The sequence below is a fragment of the Salvelinus namaycush genome, chromosome 9 (genome assembly GCF_016432855.1).
Source record: "Salvelinus namaycush isolate Seneca chromosome 9, SaNama_1.0, whole genome shotgun sequence".
Taxonomy (NCBI): domain Eukaryota; kingdom Metazoa; phylum Chordata; class Actinopteri; order Salmoniformes; family Salmonidae; genus Salvelinus; species Salvelinus namaycush.
The window spans coordinates 20,592,934-20,607,209 of record NC_052315.1 but is presented as its reverse complement, the minus strand read 5'-3'; the positions used below and the strand labels follow the sequence as shown (position 1 = coordinate 20,607,209).

Below are 14,276 nucleotides of genomic sequence, written 5' to 3'. Positions count from 1 at the left end.
CCTCAGGAAACACATTGCGGGTGATAACTGTAAAGTCTATAATACCCCTGGAGACCCATTTATGGGCAGTTACTATAGAAACAAGGTGGCTTTATTCATGTCGGGAATTTAATGAGAAGTGTCTGCCGGTTTGACCATGCACCTCCTTATTGCATTTCCATTTTTGTGTGTTACACTTGCATTCAGTAGTGTCTATGAATCACATTATTATGAAGGCATAAATGTATGAAATCGTGTATTTTAAATGCACATAGTTCTGTCCTTGTGATGCACTTGTCTATTAATGTGTTTTATGTGGACCCCAGGAAGAGTAGCTGCGGCTTTAGCAGTAGATGATGGGGATCCTAATAAAATACTAAATACTTTTTGTCATGTACAGGTTCGAAGGCCATTTGGAGATCTGTCCCCCTGGTATGAGCCACCCATCCTTCTCAGTCAATCAGAGCATTCTGGAGGCTGTCAGGCCCCGGCTCAAAGACTTCCATCAACTGCTGCTGGAACCCCCACAGGTAATACTTTGCATACGTATAGTGTTACACACACAGTAAAAAGTGCACACATTTCTTAGATTAGTAAGCTCGTCAGAGTAGGTTGTCCTTGCTATCCACTTGAGCGAAATATAACTACCACAATATTTTCAATAAACTTATACTACATTTCTGTCTTCGATTTTTTTTTTTTTTTTGTGATCCTGCTATCTCAAACTTGGTTCAACTTTGAGTCATATTTATCTTCAGTGGGTGGTCCTTCTTCTAGTTTACTCTACAAGTGCACTCCAATGGTGGTTTTATTTGCATTACCAAGTTAAATTAATATAGACTGAACGAGACCCTGATTGTTCCTTTCATCCCCACATTTGCAGAAGAATATCATGAAAACCACATGGGGCATGCTGGACCCCCCAGTGGGCAACACCCGGTTGAGTGTGGTCCGTCTTGTCGCCAGCCTCCTGCAGACCAACACTCATATCATCAATATGGAGCTGATCAACCTCAACACTCTAGGAGTCATACTTGTAAGTTACCTGTCTTTTTGTGTTTTTTACTTGTTTTGGCGTACTAGTTTTTCCTACCAAAACCATCACCAGGATCTAGACTTAATGCTGTGCACAGGGTTTTCACTTTCTTTTATGACACTGGTTCCCTTACTACCCCCTTCTCATAACCAAGGTCAACAGGAATGATGCGCGTTTCAGCAACTGGATTTGGGATGTGTAATTAATGGCAATCTTTCTCTCTCCATTTATTCTCAGGACATGTACTTCAAATATATATGGAATAACTTCCTGCATATACAAGTTGAAATCTGCACTGCGATGATCCTAGCAATGCCCCCAGCCCAAAGTGAAAACCCCGAAATCAACAGAGATCAGGACCAAGAGCCTGTCAGAGAAAGCCACCTCATCAAACACGTGAGGCTTTATCACCCTTTGCATCGATGGCATTCATGTCAGACAAGTCAATTAACTGCTTTTTGCTCTGTGTTTTAGCTGTTTCAGAAGTGCCAGTTTATACAGAGAATTCTTGATGCATGGAGCTCCAATGAGAAGGAGCAGTAAGTACTGTTGTCTTTTTCTCATTCCACTATGAATTTAGACCATAATGCTGTTGTTACTAGACCACTGGACTTTGCATATTTTTCAAACTCTCTTGTGAGCTGTTTGGTTTTTACCCTTAATAAGATTCAATGTAGTGTAAGAAATGTCACCATAATGTTCCTATAGGCTTCAATAAGTGTGTTTTTCCGGTTTCAGGGGTGAGGGTGGACGTAGACGGGGCTACATGGGGCACTTGACCAGAATAGCCAACTCAATAGTGCACAACAGCGACAAGGGCCCCAATGGTGCGAAGATACAGCAGCTCATCTCAGGTGAGTGTGCTTTGAGACGTCATCTCCCATCAGAAATTAAGTTGGAGCTCCTAAAAGGAATTACTGTATTGAGGTGGAATAGACTAATCTTGTGTTATTTATATGTGTGACTCATAAAATGGCGCTGGAGAAGAAGGCTGACGTTTTACGTGCCCCCAACCGATTGTTTTTTTGTTCGTTTATTTGCAACTTATTTTTTTACTTATTTTGTACATAATGTTTCCGCTACCGTCTCTTATGACCGAAATGTCTTCTGGACATCAGGACTGTGATTACTCACCACGGACTGGCATAATCCTTTTTTTCCTTTAACGAGTCTGACAAGCCCGGCGCGAACAATATACTGCTTTCTCGGAAACAGGCCCAGATACCTGTGATTTACGTGAAGAGGCGGAGCAAAAGGGGCCGGAGGACGGGCTGCCTTCTGAGAATTCGTAGACGATCGAATAAACCCCCACTGTCTTCCGTTCTGCTAGCAAACGTGCAATCTTTGGACAATAAAATAAATTACCTACGCGAAAGATGAATCTACCAACGGGATATTCAAAACTGTAATATATTATGCTTCACGGAGACGTGGCTGAACGACGACACTATCAACATACAGTTGGCTGGTTATACGCTGCACTGGCAGGATAGAACCGCGGCGTCTGGTAAGACAAGGAGCGGCGGACTATGTATTTTTATAAATAACAGCTGGTGCACGATATCTAAGGAAGTCTCGAGCTATTGCACGCCTGAGGTAGAGTATCTCATGATAAGCTTTAGACCAAACTATCTACCTAGAGTTTTCATCTGTATTTTTCGTAGCTGTTTACATACCACCACAGTCAGAGACTGGCACTAAGACAGCATTGAATGAGCTGTATTCCACCATTAGCAAACAAGAAAACGCTCACTCGGAGGCGGCGCTCCTAGAAGCCGGGGACTTTAATGCAGGGAAACTTAAATCCGTTTGACCTAATTTCTACCAGCATGTTAAATGTGCAACTAGAGGGATAAAATCTCTGGACCACCTTTACTCCACATACAGAGATGCATACGAAGCTCTCCCTCCATTTGGCAAATCTGACCATAATTCTATCCTCCTGATTCCTGCTTACAAGCAAAAATTAAAGCAGGAAGCACCAGTGACTAGATCAATAAAAAAGTGGTCAGATGAAGCGGCTGCTAAGCTACAGGACTGTTTTGCTAGCACAGACTGGAATATGTTCTGGGATTCCTCCGTTGGCATTGAGGAGTACACCACATCAGTCACTGGCTTCATCAATAAGTGCGTCGATGACCCTTTCCCCACATTGTCTGTGCGTACATACCCCAACCAGAAGCCGTGGATTACAGGCAACATCCGCACTGAGCTAAAGGGTAGAGCTGCTGCTTTCAAGGAGCAGGACTCTAACACAGAAGCTTCTAAGAAATCCTGCTATGCCCTCCGATGAACCATCAAACAGGCAAAGCGTCAATACAGGACAAAGATCGAGTTGCACTACACCGGCTCTGACGCTCATCGGATGTGGCAGGTATTGCAAACCGATACAGACTACAAAGGGAAGGACAGCCGAGAGCTACCCAGTGACACAAGCCTCCCAGACGAGCTAAACTACTTCTATGCTCGCTTCGAGGCAAGTAACACTAAAACATGAATGACAGCACCAGCTGTTCCGGAAGACTGTGATCACGCTCTCCGCAGCCGATGTGATGAAGACCTTTTAAACAGGTCAACATTCACAAGGCCGCAGGGCCAGACGGATTACCAGGACGTAAGTAATACCAACATGTTTTAAGCAGACCACCATAGTGCCTGTGCCAAGAACACTAATGTAACCTGCCTAAATGACTACTGACCCGTAGCACTCACGTCTGTAGCCATGAAGTGCTTTGAAAGGCTGGTCATGTCTCACGTCAACACCATTATCCCAGAAACAGTAGACCCACTCCAATTTGCATACCGCCCCAACAGATCCACAGATGATGCAGTCGCTATTGCACTCCACACTGCACTTTCACACCTGGACAAAAGGAACACCTATGTGAGAATGCTATTCATTGACTACAGCTCAGCGTTCAACACCATAGTGCCCTCAAAGCTCTTCAATAAGCTAAGGACCCTGGGACTAAACGCCTCCCTCTGCAACGAGGTCCTGGGCTTCCTGACGGGCCGCCCCCAGGTGGTAAGGGTAGGTAACAACACATCCTCAACACGGGCCCCTCGGGTGCGTGCTCAGTCCCCTCCTGTACTCCCCATTCACTCATGACTGCACAACTCCAACACCATCAAGTTTGCAGATGACACAACAGTGGTAGGCCTGAAAAATGACAAGACAGCCTATAGGGAGGAGGTCCGAGACCTGCCTGTGTGGTGCCAGGACAACAACCTCTCCCTCAACGTGATTAAGATAAAGGACCAAGCACACCCCCATTCTCATCAACTCGGCTGCAGTGGAAGCAGGTTGAGAGCTTCAAGTTCCTTGGTGTCCACGTTACCAACAAACTAACATTGTCCAAGCACACCAAGACAGTCGTGAAGAGGGCATGACAAAACGTTTTCCAACTCAGGAAACTGAAAAGATTTGTCATGGGTCCTCAGATCCTCAAAAGGTTCCACAGCTGCACCATCGAGAGCACCCCCCTCCCCCTCTTTTACACCGCTGCTACTCTGTTATCATCTATGCATAGTCACTTTAATAACTCTACCTACGTGTACATATTACTTCAACTAACCGGTACCCTCACACATTGACTCTCTACGGGTACCCCCCTGTGTGTAGTCTTGCTATTGTTGTTTTACTGCTGCTCTTTAATTACTTGTTACTTTTATTTCTTACGTTGTTTTTTAACTGCATTGTTAGTTAGGGGCTCGTAAGTAAGCATTTCACTGTAAGGTCTACTGTTGTATTCGGCGCCTGTGACTAATAACATTAGTTTTGATTTGTGTTATTTCAGAGCTCACAGAGGATGACAAAGAGAGATGGGAGGCCTTCACTTCTGGTCAGCTAGCTGACACAAACAAGAGAAACACTGTAGACCTAGTAAGTCTGATCCAGACACCTGTTACTCGATGCCAAAATATGTTTGCAAAGTACACAGAGTATGTACACTGGAAGTTGAGGTGCCAGTAGTGCCAAAGCTGTTTTGAAGGAGGTCTAATGGTTGTCCTCTTAGTAATAAGGTTGTTTGTATTGTGCCCTAGGTGAACACACACCATATTCACTCATCCAGTGATGATGAGGTAGACTTCAAGGACAGCGGATTCCACCAGGATTCCTCTCTACAACAGGTAAGTCTGTAACTGGATGAGACTGTAGACGCACTGCTAAATCTGCATATTTATAGTGTTTGTAATTGTTGATAACATTATTATACTGGACTTATGTCTTGTAGTAGTACTGATATATGATTTAAAAACTAACATTAAACATGTAAGTATGCATGTGCTCTTAATCTTAACTATTAACCAATAGCTACAGTATTAGCCAATTGTTTTGAATTGTAGAACTTGAAGACTTGTAGTGCCAAGACTATATCATTATCGTTGGTCCTGGGTTTGCCAGGCCTTTTCTGATTATCAGATGCAACAAATGACGTCCAATTTTATTGAGCAGTTTGGCTTCAATGACGAAGAGTTTGCCGATCAGGATGATGTCGTGGAGTGAGTACTGATCCTGCATGATGTTTTGTTCATAACCTACTATTACATTGGTTGTGGTTTTTTAATAAGGGTTTGGAGAGGCGAGAGCTCTAATATATTATCTGTTTAACGTTAACAAAGGACTGCAAACCAGTTTCTTTCTCTGTACAAGGTTTAGGTTACATGTTTGCAATTTAACATCTACATATGAAAATAATATGCCACTGTTTGGATTGTGATATCTCTAGTGTGGAGAAATAAAGCTGTAGCTAAATTGGATGCCAGTTTGAATTCGGCAACACACGAGTCAAATTTCTTTATGATTACATTTAACTAGCTATTATTATACAGGTGGTAGACTTTAAATTGGATACATGACTGTAAAGTTCAAAGTGCTTGTCACTGTCAATAGACTGGTGATTTGCTTGGACCAGAGTCTAGACAGTAACTTTGTAATTGCAAAATTCTGTTTAGTTTGGAGTAATTAGCACACTTCTGCCCTCCTCCTCTGTGCCACTGCTGTCTGGGTCTTGTTGTTATGTGGAAATCTGCTGGTGTTTGGGTTCCTGTGGAGAATGGCTGGTGGGGTTTCTGCAAAAGCTGTTTTTATTGTGAGTTAGTGTGCCATCATTGTCCTTCTACCTGTTACTGGGCCTCTGTAGGGAGGAGTCCTGAAGCCATTTTGTGAAGTCATTGTCTCACTAATATAACTAAAATAAACTCTTTTCTTTAACATTTCAGTATTCCCTTTGATAGAATATCAGACATCAATTTTTCCTTGAATACAAATGAAAGTGTAAGTATTTTAATGTAATGTATTATACAATTATATAGAAATGATTGTCCTTTCCAACTGTGCTCTAGGCTAGATGTAGTAAAAATAAAACTGCTACACTAACTCCCAAAACATTGACGTTCACCATTTTTATAATGCTGTACATAGTATTAGCCAATGCTGATGTCTGAAATTCCGTTACGTATGAATATGAAAAAGGTGCACATACTTATTTTCTTTGTTTTTTCCCCATGTACAGTAAATGAAGTGGAAGCAACACACCATATCTTTTTGTGTATCTTGTGCTTTACCCTGGTACTGGTGTTGTCTTCCAGGCAAATATAGCTCTGTTTGAGGCCTGCTGTAAGGAGAAGATCCAGCAGTTTGAAGATGCAGGCTCTGATGAGGAGGACATCTGGGATGAGAAAGATGTCACTTTCGCACCAGAAGCTCAGAGATGTCCTCGGTATGGCAGCGCCTTTTGGCCATATGTAAATTTAAATATCTGAAATGACTAACGTCTTACCTTCTGAGGCCTATTCAAGGCACCTGCTGATTATTTTAATGACTTCTGTCCATTTTGTGACTTGAACCATTAGGAGCTCTGGCAGTACAGATAGTGAGGAGAGCACAGACTCTGAGGAGGAGGATGTGAAACGTGATCCCTTTGAGCCTAACAACGCCAGCTCTGATGACAGAATGGAGGTGGACACGGGTGAGGGTGAGTGATTGTCCCAGACTGACACACTGGGGTTTGGTTGGTGGTTAGGTAGGTAGGTCTGTCTGGTGTGATCTCAAGAAAATGTTGCATGATTTGTCTTGGCTGGCTTTTTTGTGACGGCTGCCCTGTCGTTTCAGGGCCTGTGTGGACAGCTAACTTTGACGACATACCCATGGACACTGGGAGTTCTACGTCGATCGGAGCACCTGCCACCACCACTGCCACAGCCTCCCCTGCGGTCCTACCAGAATCTGCTGGCTGGAGCTCCCCCAATGCTTCCCCTGACACAGCCACGGGCTGGGCAGACTTCTCTAGCAACTTCTCACCAGTCAGGTAAGGGTTCATTCCACCAGCCTCAGTCCCAAGACCTTATGTGGCACAATTGCCACACACATTTCCATATTGTTATCCTCCCATGTACATGCTATATACAAATATGTGGACACCCCTTCAAATTAGTGGATTTGGCTATTTCAGCCACACCCGTTGCTGACAGGTGTAGAAAACCGAGCACACAGTCATGCAATCTCCATATACAAACATTGGCAGTAGAACGGCCTTACTGAAGAGCTCTGTGACTTTCAACATGGCACCGTCATAGGATGCCACCTTTTCAACGAGTCAGTTTATCAAATGTCTGCCTTGCTAAAGCTACCCCGGTCCACTGTAAATGCTGTTATTGTGAAGTGGAAACGTCTAGGAGAAACAAATGCTCAGCCGCGAAGTAGTAGGCCACACAAGCTCACAGAACGAGACCACTGAGTGCTGAAGCACTTAAAAATAGTCTGTCCCCGGTTGCAACACTACCTAGCGAGTTCCAATCTTAACGCTACAGCATACAATTACATTCTAGACAATTCTGTGCTTCCAACTTTGTGGCAACAGTTTGGGGAAGGCCGTTTCCTGTTCCAGCATGACAATGCCCCGGTGCACAAAGCGAGGTCCATACAGAAATGGTTTGTCGAGATCAGTGTGGAAGAATTTGACTGGCCCGCCCCATCAACCCCATGAATTGGAATGCCGACTGCGAGCCAGGCCTAATGGCACGAAATCAGTGCACGGCCTTGCTAATGCTCTTGTGGTTGAATGGAAGCAAGTCCCTGCAACAATGTTCCAACATCTAGTGGAAAGCCTTCCAGAAGAGTGGAGTCTGTTATAGCAGCAAAGGGGGGACCAACTCCATATTAATATTAATGCCCATCATTTTTGGAAAGAGATGTTCGACGAGCAAGTGTCCACATACTTTTGGTTGTGTAGTTTGAATACGGATGGTGGTGACTGGTGTTCAGTTTAGTCCCTTGCCTTTCCATGCATCTTATATTTGAATTTGGCTATTTTAGGAGGACAAATTAAAGACAATTTTTTTTACTTTTGATCTTCCAGCCCCAAAGATCCTTTGAGGAACAATTCCCCAGTAGCGATGGAGACCTGCATAGGGACAGGGGACCCATTGGGTGTCAACGCACCAATGCAGCCTGAAGGTGAGCTTTGCCACAGTGCCATACAGGAATAAGCATTTTACTTCTTACTCATTGATCACTGTGTAATGATGCTATCCCTGTGTGATGTCCCAGTTTCTGACCAGTGGCCAGGGGACGAGGCAGCCCAGCCAGCCAGCTCTCCTGGAAGGAAAGCCGGAGGCTCGGACGCGGAGGAGACTGTCACCACTGAGACGGTCACCAATGGATCCATGAAGGAGACAGTTAGCCTTACTGTAGATGCCAAAACTGAAACTGCTGTTTTCAAGAGGTAAGGCTTCTGATAACACACCATACCCTTTCCCCCTGTCACCAATCCTTCCCTTAAAACACAGCCATTCACCTCACAGTGCATGTGGAATTGACCTCTGTGCCTTGCCAAGTTTTCTCCATACACTGGGTGATTTCCAGCCAGGCAAGGCAGGGACACTCCAGTTGACTTGTATAAATATCTATGTACCATTTACGTATCACCAAATCTTCCCAACCTACATTGCTGTCCTTTTGTTGTTTGAGAAACTGTCCTTCACTTTAACTGCAACACTTACAACATGAGCTTCCTCTTTTTCTCTGGTGTGCGTGTGGCTTCAGAGTGTTGAAATCTTATCGGTATGTACAGCCAATCGGGGGGCAGATGTCTGCTGTGTCTTGTTTTCATGTCAGCCACTGAGTTTTTTTTTAGTTTTAAATGATTAATTATTTTGCCATCTCCATTTGCATGTCTATCTCCGATGTAATGATTTGGTCGTCGCTCGTCGTCAATGATATCATGAAATGGCCGTCGGCCCTCAGGATTAGCCACTCCCAGGCTTTCTGAATTGGCCATTTTCTCTGTGTTGTGGGTGTGGATTGACGAAAGCGGTCTTCATTATGTATCCACCCCTCCCTGTGCTGGTATCTCATTGGCTTCGGTTCGCAGCACATGGCATTGAGGTGGCTGGAATAAACTGGAGAGATGAGTCCTAGACTAGCAGTAGGCCTGTTATCATGCAAAACTCAGCTCTACTTGAAATGAGCTTCATTTTTAAAATTGCATGTAAAAATCAAAGACCTTCAAAATGCCATCTAGGTAGTTGTTTTTAGTGAATACACTTAACTTTGCCAGGTCATTGTGAATTTGTTCTAAATTGACTTGCCTGGTTAAATTAAATAGCCTACCTTACATAACCGCCTCGTCAATGATTATATAACATTGGCTGTAGGACCCAAATACATAATGTCCTGGTGCGTGTTAGTTTTGCATAGTAATCGCGGTGGTTTAATGACAAAAAGCAAGACTGATGACTGACATGAGTTTGATCCATTCAGTGAGTTTCTAAAACAGTCATAATCACCCCATGCTCTGCTCCTCAAAGCAAGCTCACTCTTAAAGAGGTAAACTCCTGTAAGTGGATTGTCAGAGTTTGCTGCTGCTTTCCATTTAGTGTACATTATGATCCTTGCATCCATTTTTAACTGCCAACCACATTTCAACACATTTGTTTACCCCATCGCTTTGTGGTCTTTCTGTCCCATTCTGCATGCGTCAGTCTTTTCTGGCCATTGTCTTAACGGGGGGGTCTGTATATTTAGAAATGGCAAGAGCTCTGTAAATGTGTTCCTTTCCTCTGCAGTGAGGATGAGAAGTCTACCTCAGAGGACACATCTGCGAAGTACACTGTGGGGGAGAGTAGAACACCAGAGAAGGGTGTGTCTGCATCAGTCCAGCTTGCCAGCAACTGTCTGAAACCAAGGTCTGGCTCCATGATCATGCTGTGAACTCATACCTTCACTGGAACGGTCTAGCACTAGTGAGCTGTTTTCAGACATGCTGTTGTACCTGTTCTAATTGTCCACCAGCAGCTCATGAGTTCCTCTAATTTCCTCCCTTTCAGCAGTGCAAAACATTCAGATACAGAAAAATCTAAAGTCTCCAGTGATGCTGTTAATGGTCCTCTAGAAGAAGGAACAGCAATGGACAAAGCCAAGTAAGTGGCAGCTAGAATCAAAGGTTGTGCTGCGGATTTCCACAGTCTGGCATGTCTTATAACTAGTGTAGTCATCCAGTATGTTATATTGTAGCCTCTCTTTCTGCACCCCTACAGAACACAGCAGAGTGTGACCTCACCAGAGGCAGCTGTGAACGGCCCGGTGTGATATGTGGTTCCTGCCAGCCTGTTCCTGCAACTCACAGCTCTCTGCCTGGATCACCAGTAGAGGGCAGTGCGATCCCAGTCAGAGCTGCTGCTGCACTAACTTCACCAGATCAGGACCAGCAATATTCATAATAGGCTATTACAGACAGTTGTACAGAAAGTTGGAACTGAATGAAGAGCGAAATGTAATGGATACAGATTTTTTTTTTTTTTTTGCATTCGTTTATATACTATTGTTCTTATGAGGTTCTTATGAGGTTCTGTCTATCTTGCCACTCAAAGTTAAATAGTAATGTTGATATAGTTAAAATGATTGTATGAATAAAATATTTTATAAAAAAAAATGTATACATTAACAGAAGATTAATAACTGAAATATACCAATTGGAACACTTAGTGTGACCAAAAGCTGTTTTTGATAGGGTTTCCTCCTGTACAAAATCAAAAAATTAAATTTCAACTAAATACAATAGCTGCCATGAAATGTTAATTGGAAACCAATGTTGGTCTATTTGTCAGTACTCTTGTTAGTAGGGATTCAGAATGATTTTAAATATTCAAAGTTTTTTGCCACAGGTATTATTTTGTAAATGTTTCTTGTATCCTTTCAACATGAGCAAGATTTGAAAACCTTTGGTATAGTTTTTAACTTAATTTATTATTAAGGTAGATGATACTAAGAGCCATACACATGGGGTGTATGCATTCCGCAGATTCTGTTGCAAGAAAAAAGAAAAAATTAAGCATTTCTTAACGGAACGGGAGGGACCTACCTGAATTTGTCCAATATAAACTCATTTTAATCTGTTTTGGTTCTTAAGTAAACAGATTGCGTAATGAATACACCCATGTTCTCTCCACCTTGACAACATTAAACTGTACAAACCCCAAGATGAATAACTGTAGAAGATGGTTTCCAGTTGCATGTAGCTAGTGAGTGTTAACACTGTCTGAAGGCTCGTGGTAAATGGGTCCCATTTTAAAACTTTTCCCGTATCACTCAAGTCAACCTTTCTACCTGCAAAATGATGGGGATGTAATGCATATTCTTGGTATTGCTTCAATCATGCATCAACCATTGATTCTTTTTTTTAATAAAAAGGTATCTGTGCCAGCAATGGGAAAGGGATAAACTATTTATATAAGCACTTTTCTACCCTATTTTCCCAGATATTACATTTCACCTTGTATTGTGTTAATCTCAAGATAATTACTCCTAACATGACATTGACTCAGGGCACTGTTTGATTAATCTCCTATCAGGAGACTCCTGATGTCTTACTGTAATTACTACTTGTGACTTGTCTCAACTTGCTTCCAAGGTTATTCAATGGCAAATTCTCCAAGAGTATTGCTCAACTTCTACATCCTCTCACGCCTCCTTGTGAAATAGGTCAGAGTTGAATGAATGTTAATATACGATTTAGTTCATTACATTTACTTAAGCTGTTCTCAGCAGCCCTGATCTATCACGCAGCAGGTAGCCTAGTGGTTCAAGCATTGGGCCAGTTACCAAAAAGTTGCTGGTTCAAATACCCGAGCCGACAAGGTGGAAAAATGTCTGTGCACTTAACCCCAATTCGCTTCAGGGGCATACTACTACTATGGCTGACCCTGTAAAACACATTTCACTACATTTATCCGCTGTATGCGACTAAACAAACATGTCTAAATGCTGCAAGGAGAGGAGAGTCTGTCAGTTAACTTACAATATGTGTAAAGCTAGTTGTTAGTCTGTGTACTTAAAACATATAAATTATATAAAGCCCACTTGAAACACTACTCAAGGGCTAGGTCAGAATGTGTAAAATTCTAGGTTCAGAAGAAAGCAGGGGCACCACATAATCAACCTAGGGATCTTCTTTTTTTTTTTTTTACACCCACCACTCCTCTGAGCTGCACGTCTCAGATTGGGAGCACTGTCCAATCCCAGAAGTTCTGAGACGATCAACTTCACCTTAAAGGCACAATTAAGAGTGGTTGTTTGCTGTACCCAGTACCTATACCAAATTGAGTAAAAATGTATTGTTTACACTTAATCTGACTGAATGAAGAGGTAAAAACAATAGAAAGACCTATACATAACAATTATCAATTGAGTTCTATTGCAACTTTTCTGAGGATGTTGACCATTTAGTTGTCATGCGATTATGTTGCACTGACAGTTTTCAGCAGGTGGCACTATTTCCCAGTGACAGGGCCTGGTTTTCCAAAAGCATCTTAAGGTTAAGTTCATCGTTAACACCTTCGTAGGAGCATCATTAAAAGCCATCGCTACTAAAGTTGCACTTGAAAACGGACGTTATTTACCTACTGCCTCAGACCACTCACAGAACAGTGAAGTGCGTTGTTAGATGTGTTTTTTCCCCCTAAACTGCCAATTTAGACCGCCGGTAACGTCACAACAAAGTTGACTACGAATACAAAGTTGCCAGTGTCTGAAATTGTTATAAACGTGAAGGATAAAAAAATAAGCTTCAAATGAAAACCAAGATGACAGTACCAGGGGCTTAGGCATCAGATTGAGCAACAACAAAAAGTATACATTGTCTTGTTTTGCACGCTTTGTACAAAATAATAAAATGCAGTACTACAGGATATTTCTTAACGTAGCTCTTTATTAGCTAGCTATAACTGGCATGTTCACGTATCGCCAACCAGGATCAAAACTGACCATCACCTAACCATTTGGGTGGTCTTAAAACTTCTTCCTAATAGGGGGCGCCGTTTCCACTTTGGGAAAGAATAGTGCCCAAATTAAACGGCCTCGTACTCTGTTCTAGATCATATGATATGCATATTATTCTTACTATTGGATAGAAAACACTGAAGTTTCTATAACTGTTTGAATTATATCTGTGAGTAAAACAGAACTCATTTGACAGGAAAAGTTCCAAACAGGAAGTGAAAATTCTGAAATGGGTCTCTGTGACAGAGAGATCCTATTCATTTGCCTTGTATTTATGGATATGTATGCACTTCATACGCCTTCCACTAGATGTCAACAGGCAGTAGAATGTTGAATGAGGTGTCTGGCCTGATGTGGGACCGAATGAGAGCTTTTGGAGTGACAGGTCAGCCATATTGGCAGTATTTTGCTGCGCACCTGGGAGCACCATATCATTTTCTGCAATGCGTTAGGTAGACACAAAGAAATGCTCCGTCTGGGACGTTATTGGATACATATGAGAAAAACATCATAAAGATGGATTTTCAACTGAGTTTGACCAGTTTATTCGACTTTTATTATGACTTTTGGAATTTTTCGCTCCATGCGCCAAACCTTCATGGACATGTGCGCTCCACTATGCTAGCCAAAGTTGTTAATTCGACAGAAGAAATGGACATTCTAAAACAAAACAACGATTTATTGTGGAACTAGGACTCCTGGCACTGCATTCTGATGAAAGTTCATCAAAGGTAATAGAATATTTATGATGTTATTTTGTATTTTTGTTGAATATGTGGCGGGGAACAACATGGCGGGGAATGGCTGAGCGCTGTCTCAGATTATTGTATGCTGTGCTTTTTACTAAATTTATTTTTTTAAAGCTAACACAGCGGTTGCATTAAGAACCCGTGTATCTTTAATTATTTGTCCAACATGTATTTTTCAGCAAAGTTTATGATGAGTTTTTCTGTTAGATTACGTGACTCTCCAAAGTAGAGG

The 14,276-nt window shown here is 42.4% G+C and overlaps 1 protein-coding gene across 4 annotated transcripts in view; it reads left to right on the top strand.

The window, feature by feature from the left end:
• Positions 1 to 11,746, top strand: part of LOC120053808 (serine/threonine-protein phosphatase 6 regulatory subunit 3-like) — a 28,373-nt gene extending 16,627 nt beyond the window's left edge. The window contains exons 9-25 of one of the 4 annotated variants that reach the window (XM_039001068.1): positions 380 to 509; positions 863 to 1,015; positions 1,253 to 1,411; positions 1,490 to 1,554; positions 1,754 to 1,869; positions 4,813 to 4,898; positions 5,060 to 5,146; positions 5,472 to 5,518; positions 6,239 to 6,293; positions 6,608 to 6,738; positions 6,872 to 6,993; positions 7,131 to 7,326; positions 8,377 to 8,474; positions 8,568 to 8,742; positions 10,085 to 10,204; positions 10,349 to 10,438; positions 10,556 to 11,746. In XM_039001068.1, coding sequence (XP_038856996.1) covers positions 380 to 509; positions 863 to 1,015; positions 1,253 to 1,411; positions 1,490 to 1,554; positions 1,754 to 1,869; positions 4,813 to 4,898; positions 5,060 to 5,146; positions 5,472 to 5,518; positions 6,239 to 6,293; positions 6,608 to 6,738; positions 6,872 to 6,993; positions 7,131 to 7,326; positions 8,377 to 8,474; positions 8,568 to 8,742; positions 10,085 to 10,204; positions 10,349 to 10,438; positions 10,556 to 10,607 — 1,882 coding nt within the window. In that variant the 3' untranslated portion in view covers positions 10,608 to 11,746. Of the gene's footprint in view, positions 1 to 379; positions 510 to 862; positions 1,016 to 1,252; positions 1,412 to 1,489; positions 1,555 to 1,753; positions 1,870 to 4,812; positions 4,899 to 5,059; positions 5,147 to 5,420; positions 5,519 to 6,238; positions 6,294 to 6,607; positions 6,739 to 6,871; positions 6,994 to 7,130; positions 7,327 to 8,376; positions 8,475 to 8,567; positions 8,743 to 10,084; positions 10,205 to 10,345; positions 10,439 to 10,555 lie in introns of all 4 variants that reach the window. The other 3 variants (XM_039001067.1, XM_039001066.1, XM_039001065.1) reach the window with 3 other exon arrangements.
• Positions 11,747 to 14,276: the final 2,530 nt, after the last annotated feature.